At 32.5% G+C, this 13440-nt stretch overlaps 2 protein-coding genes across 2 annotated transcripts; one reads left to right on the top strand and one right to left on the bottom strand.

Moving 5' to 3' along the window:
• Positions 1-5344: 5344 nt before the first annotated feature.
• On the bottom strand, positions 5345-8163 carry LOC25489584 (transmembrane protein 18). Its single transcript, XM_013605614.3, has 4 exons — positions 7896-8163; positions 7026-7131; positions 5803-5951; positions 5345-5707 (listed from the first exon to the last, which is right to left on the bottom strand). The coding sequence occupies exons 1-4, from the start codon at positions 8040-8042 to the stop codon at positions 5612-5614; spliced, it is 498 nt and encodes a 165-aa protein (XP_013461068.1). The 5' UTR covers positions 8043-8163; the 3' UTR covers positions 5345-5611.
• A 2758-nt stretch (positions 8164-10921) lies between these two features.
• On the top strand, positions 10922-12786 carry LOC25489583 (60S ribosomal protein L15-1). Its single transcript, XM_013605613.2, has 4 exons — positions 10922-11081; positions 11175-11341; positions 12077-12274; positions 12365-12786. Exons 1-4 carry the CDS (start codon positions 11078-11080, stop codon positions 12608-12610), a joined length of 615 nt encoding a protein of 204 aa, XP_013461067.1. The 5' UTR covers positions 10922-11077; the 3' UTR covers positions 12611-12786.
• Positions 12787-13440: the final 654 nt, after the last annotated feature.

Raw genomic sequence — 13440 nt, 5'->3', positions numbered from 1 at the left:
ATCAAAGTTCAATTTGGTCATTCACATGAACACTTAACTCAACTTCATCAATTTCACAAAACCACCAACAACATCTTATTTCTCATCAACAATTATGGTATATGAACACTCAAGCCATAAGTCATAATCAACAACATATCTCAGCAACAACAACATCAATTACATATGATTTACATCTCATTTCAATCAAAACATATCAAATTTCATCAATTAAGTATAATTTCATCACTTAACATTTATACATACTTTGAAACATGTAATTTCACCCACAAACATACCATAATCATCAATTCATGCACAAGAAAATAGCATCACAACAAGAGCATGAATTTAGCAACAATTGTTCATCAACCCATTTTCATACAACATGAGAAAATGCAAAAATTGTACATGATTATGATAATAACTAACCCCCTTACCTTAGAAGAAGATTAACCCAAACTCTTGCTTCAATTCAGCTCCTAATCTTACCCCAATTGATTCCTCAAGCTATTCTCTTCAAAATCCTTGTTCTTCTCTTCACCTCTTTCTCTCTCTACCTCTCTCTCTAGGAAAATTTTAGTGAAGTGAATGAAAGATATTTTTCTATGACAACCCTAATGTTATCTCCCTTAATGGGCTCAATTATAAATTCTAATGGGCCTAACCCATTCTAACATAACTCTAAAAAGTTTCTATACACTCAACGGTAATTACTAACAACGGTAAAATATAACGAACGGTCACTAACGGTAAAATATAATCACTACACTAGTAACTTAGTAAAATAAGGGTTCTCACTAAATATTAAAATAATTCTCACCAAAATTACCATTTTACCCTTACCCGCCAAATGACCAAAATACCCTTCTAATACGGTAATCCATGTAAATGCACCCAATGACAATTAAATACACACAAGCACAAATAATCACACACAAACACATAATAAAAGTAATTAAAATCAATCTAGCTAAAAATCAGGTTGTTACACTAACTACCGATGAAATGATAGCTTAACAAAGACGCTTGATAACTTTTACCTAACTATCAATGAGATAGCTTAACAAAGGTAAGAATGAGAGAAAAACATCGTCTAACTACCGATGAAATGATAGCTTAACAAAGACAAATGATACTTTTACCTAACTATCGATGAGATAGCTTAACAAAGGTAAGAATGAGAGAAAAAAAACATCGTCTAACTACCGATGAAATGATAGCTTAACAAAGACAAATGATAATTTTATCTAACTATCAATGAGATAGCTTAACAAAGGTAAGAATGAGAGAAAAACATCGTCTAACTATCGATGAAATGATAGCTTAACAAAGACAAATGATACTTTTACCTAACTATCGATGAGATAGCTTAACAAAGGTAAGAATGAGAGAAAAACACCATCTAACTATCGATGAAATGATAGATTAACAAAGACGACTGATAACTTTTACCTAACTATCAATGAGATAGCTTAACAAAGGTAAGAATGAGAGAAAACACCGTCTAACTATCGATGAACTGATAGCTTAATAAACACAAATGATACTTTTACCTAACTATCGATGAGATAGCTTAACAAAGGTAAGAATGAGATAAACTACCGATGAAATGATAGCTTAACAAAGACAAATGATACTTTTACCTACTATCGATGAGATAGCTTAACAAATGTAAGAATGAGAGAAAACACCGTCTAACTACCGATGAAATGATAGCTTAACAAAGACAAATGATACTTTTATTCTAATTTATTTATGCACTTAAAATAAATATTGATGCGATATTATTCATTAAATAAATACAAATATAAATAAAAGTATATAAACTAAATTAATATTTATTCATTAAATACAAAATATAAAAGCAAATATAAAATAAAAAGGAATGAACTAAATTGAGGCATATAACAATATCTCATTTTATTAATAATTCATACAATACAATAATTCTTACAATAATTTATTCAAATTCACTACTTATTTTCTCCTTCTTTGGGGTAAAAAGTGAACAATCTTCATGGGATAAAATAGTGAGCAGCCTTCATGGGGAAAATACATCATCAACCCTTGGGCTAAATTTAAATTTGATTTTTTTTATACCCCAAGAAGAATCTTTTTACCCACGGTAAAAAGTTTACGGAGTAAAAAAAAGCAAATTTAAACTTTTCCCAAGGGTCGATCACTTCCCCATGTCGGCTTCTCACTATTTTACCCCGACGAAGATTGATCACTTTTGCCCCCAAAGAGAATATTGAAAAAGAAAGAAAGAAGAGAAATAGAGGGAGAGAGTGACGAGGGGGAGAAAGTGATATGGTGTGAGGAATTAGGGAAGTATGGAGGGGTATTTATAGGTGGGAATGGTAGTATAGGTTGTAAACACCATTAATGTGGTCAAAAAAACGTGTAAAATAGTGTTAAAAACGTGTGGATTGAATGTTGAAAAACTGATGACAGACCAAAAAACGTTTGTTCTTTAGTTCTGCACCGACCAACTGGCGCGAGTTAACTCACGCTCAGAATACACTAGCGCAGGTTAAGTCACGCTACGTAACTTAACTTAGGTAAAAAAATACACTAGCGCATGTTAAGTCACGTAACGTGACTTAACATAGGTAAAAAAAATATACTAGCGCATGTTAACATGTGCAGGGGCATTTTAAACATTTACTTTAAGAATGAGCGATACTGTTTGGATAATGAGCAGAATTCAAATTATTATTACGAGGGTTTCATCAATCCAAAAGGTAAAAAGTAGTGGTCCACTATGGACCAATTTTTCTAATGGTTCATTTTTATACGGAACCATATTCTTATATTGTCTTGAATGTAAAGTTAAAATTTGAAATTAGAATTCTATAATAAAAGTTTAGGCTTTTTAATTTAGTAAGGGACAATAATTTGGATTTTCGTTCCGTCTATTACTCTCATATTGTCCTAAAAAAAGTTTTAATTATGTAATACAACTGAAAGCAAATTTCTCAAGCATAAGAATTTGTGATGTGGGTATCTTTGGATTTTGTTTTAGTTTAATTACAACTGAATAGAAGACAAGCGAGCAACAAACAACATCACTAGACCTTTTTGGATGGCAAAATTATTCCTTGTAGACACAACATTCATATACCTAGAAGACTTGACATTGTTATACATGACTACATAGAAGGACAACAACCTCTGGAACTGGACGTCAAACGTGTCAAATGCAAATAGTACAAAAACATGTTGATTGTTGGAACATATTTTCTCATGTTTGACCACTTTACTTGACATAGTTTTTAAAGTTGTTTGTCCTACCGTAAAAGTCTCAATCCTTAATTTCACAAGTTGTGAAACCCCAGTCAAGTCTACACACGTATATTTTTCTCCCACCAATTTGTATGACATAACATTCACATATTTAAGTGTCGATCTTTCAGTGAAGAAGTTCACAAGCGTCTCCTTCTTCACTAATACTCCCTTCCGTATGAATAAATCAAAAGGAACATCTCTAACAAAGTCACATTTATACTTAAAGCCGGAAAGCTCTTTGCAACCGAAGTTGTATTGTTCCATCCCATATTTTTTGCAAATCAAACACACAAGCAAATGACAAACCACCTCTGCCATGTGAAGACAAGATAAGATTTTCTGGCCATACACTTCAGAATCATAATTAAAACGTGTAGATATTATGAAGGAAAAATAACCATATATAGCAACATGATTGACCAAATGAAGCCATATCAAATCGATATTGTGATTCTAAAATAAGCAAATGATCCATTTATCAGTCACGGAACAAATTGGATGGAAGTGTCTGAGTGTGTGGTTGATAGTTTGCCTTGAATTTATTTGTTTCTGTTTGAAATATTTGTTGTCTTCTTTCATTATTTCGACGATCATTCACATTGGCATGCTACGTTGAAATGAAACTGTATTTGTACTATGGCTTTCACATTTTATCACTTTTTTATTTTTTTGGTACAATTCAAATTTTATCTCTATGATTGATCAATTGAACATTATAACGTGTATGCATTTTAATTTATAGTATATTGATTTGATTTCAATATTGTTGCTGGTATTATTTGTGGATTTCAGTTGAGTTGGCATCAAAAGAAGATTCATTTGCTGAAAGAAAAAAAAAAAAGATCATGGAAGACATCTGACAGCTATTCTTCCTCCCCTCATGATTAAGGTGCATAGTGATTTGTCTGATTGTCATATTCTTTGGATCTTGTTAATCGGTGTCCTCGGAGCATTGATTAAGGAATTCAAAAGTAGAAAAACTGTCTTACAAATATAAACTTTTACTTTTGATCAACTAATTATTACTCCACTCTTTAATAAAATCTTATTACTTCTGGCTGTTTAACCAATGCCCCAGAGGCACCGGTTAACATTCTCCATATTCTTTTTTTCAAAAAAAAGTTGCAATTGATGTCATGTGCTTTATTTTCTCACTTTTTTACTCTAATCCTGTTTGCAGTAAAATATTTATTTATTTGAGCAGTTAAGTTAGTTCCTCTTATCCAAACCACATTGGCTCAAGGGGTTGATATGTGCAATATTGTGTCCTTTTTTTTGTTAGGTAGTCTAGTGGCTAGAATTTACCTTATAAGGTGAATAAGTGGGGTGTCCGGGATTCGAACCCCGACCCCTGCATATAATAATGCATTGTCCTACTAACTGAGCTATGCTCACGGGACAAACAATCTTCTTTAAAAGCATCAAAAGTGTCATTCGGAAGTTATCTCTTGAACAATTGCACATTTTTTAGGCCAAAAGAACAACGATGCAACTCCATGCCCATAATTGATCTATTTGCATCCCATCCCAATATATACAGACATGGAATTTATAACTTATAAGTGATTATTCGAGATCAGAAACTGTTAGATCAATGACTTGCAGGTTACTAGTTTATAGTTCACTATCTGATAATTAACTATTTGACATAAGGAAGCAGGATACAAATTTTGCTTCCTGACAAGTGGGTTGCTAAATTGTTAGGGATGATGTTGTTAAAATTGAGAATGAGAACGCATTGGTCCAGCTTAAGACTTGAAAAGGAGAAGAAAAAAAGAGTGAGATTTATGTTTTATGCATTGGTCCCGTTGTAAGATGTAAAGTAAATCTCAGCCTAAATTGGGAGAATGCATTGGTCCCAACTGAGATTTATGTTTTTGCATAGAATTAATCTTGCTTATCAATTTTATATAAGTATATTCTTATATTGTCTTGAATGTAAAGTTAATTTAAAATTTTCAGGACTAAGCCGTTCATATTGAATTTGATCAATTTTTATTTTGCTTTCAAAATTTAAAATAAAATAAGATTAGTATTATAATAAAATATCTTGCTCCACCATTAGAACACTTACTAAACAAGTCAAAAATAAAAACGATATTTGAACAAGTGATCCTTCGTTTTTGGAAGAGTTACATAAACAGAATGAACTGATGCATGGGAAAATTCATGTTAGTTAACATAAGTGGAGTAATCAATAAGAAACTTTGTTTGGGAGGAAAGAAGAAAGACAACTCATTCGTATGACCATGTGATTACAACACTTCATGGACACAAACTCCTTAGTTTAATCCATCAAAATCTGACTACATTCAATCAATCAAAATCCAATATAGATCAACTATTCCTGCTTACTACGAGCAGCCCTTGCACGATGTCTTAGTTCAGCTCTTTTCCACTTAACAATCAAGTAACATAAGGAAAAGAGTGTATTGATCTGCAGAAAGAGACAAGATACTTAAAGTTAATATTCAATATGAAAAATTGACCGCCACGCACCATAATGGTTGTGTCAAAGGGGAAAATACTAACCAAGATTATCATTGAGAATGCAAGAAGAGGTCCAGACCAAAGAACTGACATAAATACTCCACTTGGATCAAAATAGTTTTGACTAGAGAAGCTTTTCCAGTTTTCCCCCAAAATACTATTAAGTCTCTCAGCAAGATATACACCAGCCACTGCGAAACAATTTTCAAGAAAGTTAAGCTACATTATTGGTTCAAGTTCAACAAAGATAAAAGAACTTAAAAAATATAAAACTGACAGCAGGATTAAGAGATGTAAACACAAACTGTGTGCATGGAAAATGAACAGACATATCAGTCTGATACAAGTTTAGACTTGAGACACAAGAATGCACAATGGGAATGTGTATATCTTATCTAAACCGGGTATCCGAAGTTCCACTCCAAAACCCAAAACCATTTATTCTTCCCTATCAATTATATCTTAGAGAGATATAAGCACTAAAAACATGGGCATGGAAAATGATCAAACATGTCAGTCTGATACAAGTTTAGGCTGAAGACGCACAAATTCACAATGGAAATGCATATATCTTCTCTACACCATAGGTATTCAAACTTCAACTCAAAAATCCAAAACCCTGTATTCTTCCCTGTAATTTACAACTTACCATGTCTCCTCCAACTAGCTATTGAACTAGCTAATTATTTTGTATCTCCATCGCCTAATCAGTGGCTAAAATCATATCATGAAAAATCTCATTCTAAAAGAAATATTGATGTAAATAAATTGGATAATTTTGCAAACATCTAAATGCTTCACTATGCAAAAAAACAGTTGTAGTTCGGATGAGTTAGCATGACCAGATATATTCACTCTTTTGATAATTGAGTATATTTGCAAGTTGCAACGATCAAAGCATGACAGGATAAATGAATTTGTATGCATAACGCTGAAAACCAAACAGAATAGGCTACAGCAACAATAACAACAACCAAGCCTTATCCCATTAAGTGGGGTCGGCTAAATGAATCAAATTACGTCATAATGTTACCAAACATAATAGACTACATAATTTTTTTTTTAAATATCACATTATCGCCGCTCAGTATTTAACCCAATGCAGAAAATGAAAGGCAGGGTGATAAGTTGATTATCATGGGGAAGGCAACAACTTCAAACAGAAGTGAAGCGAGGTGCATCAAAAGTAATATAGCAGGTTTATTAAGCCTTTATAGTTTATTCAAAACAACCATTCCATAAAATAAAAAAGGAATGATACATACATGCCAAAAGGAACAAGCACATCTGAAAATTGGTATTCTTCCGAGAGATGATAATTGCAAGAAGCAATAGAACATGGAATGTTAACAATCCCAGTAGCCAGGGTTCCTGAAACAAAAACAAACAAAGAAAAACATCAAGACAATATTAGTAAGTTTGCAGGATTCAAATAACCAGAAATTTCTAAAATTAGAAAATGGTAGAGATTGAGTATGATAATTCAAAACATCAAAAGTAATATGATCCATAAAATCATATTATATCAAAAACAAACATAAACTCGCTATGCTACAGTGCTTCAGCACCTCTACTTGACAACACAGTGGTTGCCTGGTTGGTACACAAGTTTAGGCAGTGATTCATTCAATATGAGATTCATGTCAAAAAAGTTACACACCGCGGATTTGTATTAATTAGGGGCTCGTTTGGATTGACTTATTTTTTAGCTTATGCAGATAAATAAACTTGTCAAGGTAGTCAATAAAAAAATAAAAAATAAAAAAAAAACAGCTTATGAAGTGAAAATTTATGAATTAACATACAAGCTCATTTATTTGCATAAGTTATTTTCATAAGCTCAAAAATAAGTCAATCCAAACAGGCCCTAAGTTCAATTTAGTACCGAATCAAGATACAACCCGCATCTATCTAACGATGGTGATAAGTGATAATCAATGAGTGATATTACAAACAGTCCAAACAAGCACAAAACATGACAGTAGTTTCTGCACTTCAAGCTTAGTTCATTTAATTTCTCACACTCCAAAATATAAATACATAATTGAAAAAACCACATTCAATTAAACTCGATAATTGATGAAGGACTAAAAAAGGAAGGTTTGCAGCGAAATTGGAGGGAGAAGAGTAAGCACCTTCCAATCAATAGCATGAAAGAAACCTAAAAAGTTATCTTTAGCAGGACGAAGATTAGAACGAAGTTCGGAAGAGATTTTCTGAACAAGATCTGACATAAGATCAACGTGTCCCTCCATAGCAGATTTCAGTTCATCGATCGACATGGTGTCGCGATCTGAAGTTACTGGAAATTGACTACTTCAGCAATTCACTTTCTTTGCATTCTCTGGTTTTTGAATTTTGATTTCGATTCCAGAATGATTTTGATTCTTCTGAGATGTGTTCTAAAGGGTAAATTCGGAATTAAGGAAGAACGAATGTGGGTCCAATTTTTGCTCTTGCTGGATTTGAGTAATTAGATACATAGAATTATGTCTTTGCTATCTGCACCCCACATTTTTCGCTATGTTTTATGTTTGTTTGTAAAAAGTTCTTAATCCAAAACACACTGGTTTTTGCTGATTTGAGTAATTGACCAAGTATTGGATTTAATTTTCTTGTGATTACTTTTATTTTTCATCACAGTATGTGGAAATTAATTGATCACGATATATTTGTGGATTTATTTTACATTCTTTAATGCATAATGAGTTGCTTCATTTTGGTATACTTGCTGCATCATAATATTACTTCATTTGATGTCCATTTTGCTGCGAGTTTATAATAGTTAGATAAAAATATGCGTTGTCCTTAATTTATCATATTATACAAATGATATGCAGCTGCAAAGAGGCAGGATATATAATATAAAGTGGAAGACATTGTTTTGGTTTTAGCTATTTTTTGGGTGACATGGTTTCATCCACCAGTACTGCAAATTTTTTATTTTTGAAGTAAGACGTGTGCACGCAATGCAGCATTATCTGCTCGTACAATTCATATAAATTATAGTTTTGCTGTCATGTGGTAGCTATCAAATGCTTGTTCAATGGATGGTATGAGGTTGTTATCTTTGATGTTCGGTTTGCTTAATTAGCTTTCTTCGATGTGGTGCTTTGTTTATCTTTGATGTTTTTAGGAGTTAAGTAGAACTTTTCCCTGATGTAGATTTGATGGAAAGTTTTTATTAGAAGAGATTGGTGAAAATTATGTAAGATTTTGATGGTTGTATCAAAAGTAGAATAGAATCCCTTAGACTGTTTTATTGAATTGATGAAGTAAGATAGATTTCATAACCAGTTAAAATTGAAGTTGGGTCACTAAAATGGTTAAAGAAAATGGTATATACCAATTTTCTTCAACTGGTATATAACATTTCTGCCCCAATTAAAATTGACCTTGTCATCAAGGTCATGGCCATGGATGTATATATGCAGAAAGGTGAAAGTCTTCAAAAAAAAAAAAAAGAAGAGGATTGTGTATCTGCACATTTGAATCAAATGTATCACAAATATATTGGATCTTGCATCGGCATCAAATGAATACACTCTCATTCGTGTGGTAATTCACTTATTGTGAAGCCAAGCAAGCACAAAATTCCTTTTCTTGCACATGGTTATTGAGCTAAATATCGAAATTGCAAAACTCTTTTATGTATAGCCACCCAAAATTCCTTTTCCATTGGCATAGTGTTGTAAAATCTTTACAGACAAGAGCTAGACTAGGATGCAAGTTCAAGCCATCTAGCACATATGTAACAACCCTCATGCCAGAAGAATTTCCTATTTCATGCACATGATTATATTCGGGACTCAATATATCTGCATTATTCAAGGCAAGAATTACGAAGCTAACAACTTCCAACATGTTCTTCCTTCCGCTTTTGTTGCCATCCCATCTTCACCACCATTAGTAGATACCATCATATAAGAAACATAGGCTCTTGTTTGTTTTTGCGGTGAATGCAAACTTAACGTGTGTTTTCTCTAAAGCTACAAAGTATACTTCTTCATTTTCACGTTAAACATGCCTTGAGACACGATAAATGAAACTCTATCGTTCGCTATTCTAAACAAAAAAATTACCATTTTTTACTTTCCTAAAGTGTTGGAAGTTCCCGATTTGATTTAAATGAAAGCATCTAATAGTACCAAGTAATAACCACTTTTGACTCTTCTAATTTTTCTTTTCAAAGTCAATAAAGATTTTTTATATGAAAAGTCAATGAGCATTATATTTTCTTCTTCTATTCATTGTTCCTAAGTAATAATAATTCTTCATCTCCTAAAAAAATCTATGAAACTTAAACGTGTTTGTTGATTTTTTTTGTTAGGTAGCCTAATGACTAGAATTCACCTTATAAGGTGAATAAGTGGGGTGTCCGGAGTTCGAACTCCGACACCTAAATATAATAATGCAATGTCCACCAACCAAGTGAGCTATGGTGTTTATTTTCATCTCATTTTTACATTTATTTTTACTATTTTTACATTTCTTAATATATGAAGTTGCGACCCATGTAGTTGATGATGAACCGTAAGAATAGTCGGTGTGATTAAATGATCGACATAGCTTTTATTACTTACACATCTTGTTGTTAGTGTATGCTCCAAAGGAACAAGTCCACATGTTCATTAATGAATTTCTATCAGGTACTCCCTCCGTTTTTTTCAATTTTGCTTAAATTCAAATACGGAGGGAGTATTCGATTACGAAATCGCTCTCTACATAACTTTTTTTACTATAACATCTTGTTTGTGATATATTGTTGGAAGAAGATAATGTTTTTTTTTAATGTATTAATACCCTTCTATTTTATTGCGTTTCCAATTATTTTAAAAAATATATATGAATGAATTGTTGAGTTTTTGAGACTTTTTTTAATTATAATGTAATTTGATAAACTCTTAACTGCTATGCAAATGTCTATCAAAAGTTTGTCAGTCTACCAAAAAAAAAAACTGCTATGCAAATTTAATAGATTGCTCATTCATATATATTTTCACGTTAAAATTTTGTAGATTTTAAAATAAAATTAAATTAAATTTCAATTGAAAAAAATAAATTTATATAATAAATACAACAATTTTTCCCTTCAAAAGAAAAACAATATTTTTCAAATAGCAAATAGGTAGGTGCATAAATTACTTTACTTTAGACTGATTCAGATATGAAGGAGATAGAATTTGGGTCAACCCGAAGTTAAAGCCCATTGGCCCAATACGAAATTACATATAAAGTTCCTTCCATTCTCAAACCCTAAACCTTGCTGGGTTTGCTGCGCCTAATCTTCATCCATCAATCAAAGACAAACCGAGAAATGGGTATGAATCTACTCTTCAATTCTCCATACTTTGGTTTCTGTATGATAATCATCAGAGAAATGTGATGTAATTGTTGTTGTTGTTTGTGAATAGGTGCCTACAAGTATGTTTCTGAGCTATGGCGCAAGAAGCAATCTGATGTGATGCGATTTATGCAGCGTGTGAGGTGCTGGGAGTATCGTCAGCAATCCTCTATCGTTCGTCTAACCAGACCTACTCGTCCTGATAAGGCTCGCCGTTTGGGTTACAAGGCTAAGCAGGTATTAATCAACCATTAGATCTATGTTGTTGCTGATTTATGATGAATTTGTTCTATATAGTTGTTGATTCTCTGGATTTTACTTGCTGCGGTTTTTGCATTTACATTTTAATGAATTTAACAGTTATTTAGGGATAATCTTTTGGGGTTTTAAAAAAGTGATTTTCTCATAGTTTAGAGATAATAATTTAGTCTTTTTCTGAATCGGAACTTTGTTGTGTATGTTTAGTATATGATATAACGATTTTTTATAAACAAGTCATCCTTTAATAATGTATAGTCATCCTAATATGCTGTTTTTGGTTTATAGTTGACTATTACGTTTAGGGCCTGTTTGGATTGAGCTTATTTTTAGCTTATGCAGCTCAAAACAGCTTATGCAAATAAAATAGTTTTATTTATTATTCAGGAGTTTGTTAAGTTAGTTATGAAAAATAACTTATGAAGATAAAGTTTTCTTTAGGGAGAACTTATGCTTTAATATAAAGGCCTATTTGTTTTCATAAACTATTTTTCATAAGATCAATCCAAATGTGGCCCTTATTTGGTTATCCTTTTTTTTACCTCGTTTTTTTTTTATTACTAGTTATTCATGTTGAACTTATTATGAATTAACCTTGCTTATTTTTGTAAATTGCGATACTGTATTTGTTTTTTCATGTTGAACTTGTTATGAATTATCCTTGCTTAATTTTGTAAACATGATTGTGATACTGTATTTGTTACATCATTTCAGGGATATGTCGTGTACCGGGTTAGGGTACGCAGAGGTGGTAGAAAGAGGCCAGTTTCCAAGGGTATTGTTTATGGTAAGCCCACTAACCAGGGAGTTACCCAACTCAAGTTTCAAAGGAGCAAGAGATCTGTTGCTGAGGAACGTGCTGGAAGGAAGCTCGGTGGTCTTAGGGTTCTCAACTCCTACTGGGTCAATGAGGTTTGTTTTTGTGTGTGAACCAGTTGAAGTTAAACTTGGTTATGATATGCTGTCTGGTTTATATAACCTTGTTTTTTTGTTTTGCTACAGGATTCTACCTTCAAGTATTTTGAGGTTATTTTGGTTGATGTTGCTCACAGTGCTATAAGAAATGACCCAAGAATCAACTGGCTCACCAACCCTGTCCACAAGCACAGGGAACTTCGTGGTCTCACTTCTGCTGGAAAAGAAAACAGAGGTTTGAGTGGCAAGGGTCACCGTTACCACAAAGCCCGTCCTTCTCGCAGGGCAAACTGGAAGAGAAACAACACCTTGTCTCTTCGTCGTTACCGTTGATTTTTCTGCAGTTATTTTGCGTTGTTTTATTTTCTGGATATTGAGTGCACTATATCTAGACTTTGGATAATTTATAATCAAGTTTTGTATTCCCTACCTGTGTCATTGCCTAGAAACTCATTTTGGTTGTTGAAGAACAGATTAATTACAATTTTCCCTTGTTTTATTATTTGTTATTTAATTTTATCTAAGTTTTTATATGATGTTTTGTTTTATTTACGCTATCCTTTTTTGTTTTGATTTGACACATCATTCCCTATTAGTGCAAATTTTTGGGTCTTTGCAAGGTTTTATGCGTACAGTATTGCAGCAACTCATTTGGCTTTCAAAAGAAAAATCTTGTCTCAATTTGCCGTTTTGTTAATTCTATCGTCATACCAAATCGAACATGTTATAATTTTGCTGTCATGTTAGCTGTATATAGTGGTGATTTTCTTGTAGCATAGTGCTCAAGGCACCTTAATTGATGATGTTCTATTCTTCGATTTGCTGTTTCTTATTTTGCATAGGCGTTAGGTGCCCTTATGTTTAGCTTGCTTTCATGTTTCTAGAGTTAAAGTATATTTTTTCTGTGATGTATATACCGAGTCAAATTGTGTCTTTGAATAGTTTTGATTAGTAGAAATGTAACTACTAATGTAGCTATCTCTTTATTGACTAAAAGATACAACCTCCTTTAAAACCAGTATTCAAATATTGTGGGATACTCTCCACATTTACGTTGAGTCTGTTTGGCAAGACCATGAAACGAGCTTCAAAGTTTGAGCTTATAGTTTATCAATATTTCTTTCATTTTTGCCCTTTTTTATTTTAATCAAAACTCAGTTTTA

Source organism: Medicago truncatula, chromosome 3, assembly GCF_003473485.1.
Source record: "Medicago truncatula cultivar Jemalong A17 chromosome 3, MtrunA17r5.0-ANR, whole genome shotgun sequence".
Lineage (NCBI taxonomy): Eukaryota > Viridiplantae > Streptophyta > Magnoliopsida > Fabales > Fabaceae > Medicago > Medicago truncatula.
The sequence above is the reverse complement of the archived record's forward strand: the minus strand, read 5'-3'. Positions and strand labels throughout refer to the sequence as shown.

Excerpts from the sequence above, each read along its gene's own strand:
- LOC25489584 (XM_013605614.3), bottom strand. The coding sequence starts at position 8,042 with ATGTCGATCGATGAACTGAAATCTGCTATGGAGGGACACGTTGATCTT. Across the intron at positions 7,132-7,895 it reads TTCATGCTATTGATTGGAAG|GAACCCTGGCTACTGGGATT; the intron begins GTGCTTACTCTT and ends TTTTTGTTTCAG. Across the intron at positions 5,952-7,025 it reads GTGCTTGTTCCTTTTGGCAT|TGGCTGGTGTATATCTTGCT; the intron begins GTATGTATCATT and ends ATTGTTTCGCAG.
- LOC25489583 (XM_013605613.2), top strand. Across the intron at positions 11,342-12,076 it reads TGGGTTACAAGGCTAAGCAG|GGATATGTCGTGTACCGGGT; the intron begins GTATTAATCAAC and ends ACATCATTTCAG. Across the intron at positions 12,275-12,364 it reads ACTCCTACTGGGTCAATGAG|GATTCTACCTTCAAGTATTT; the intron begins GTTTGTTTTTGT and ends GTTTTGCTACAG.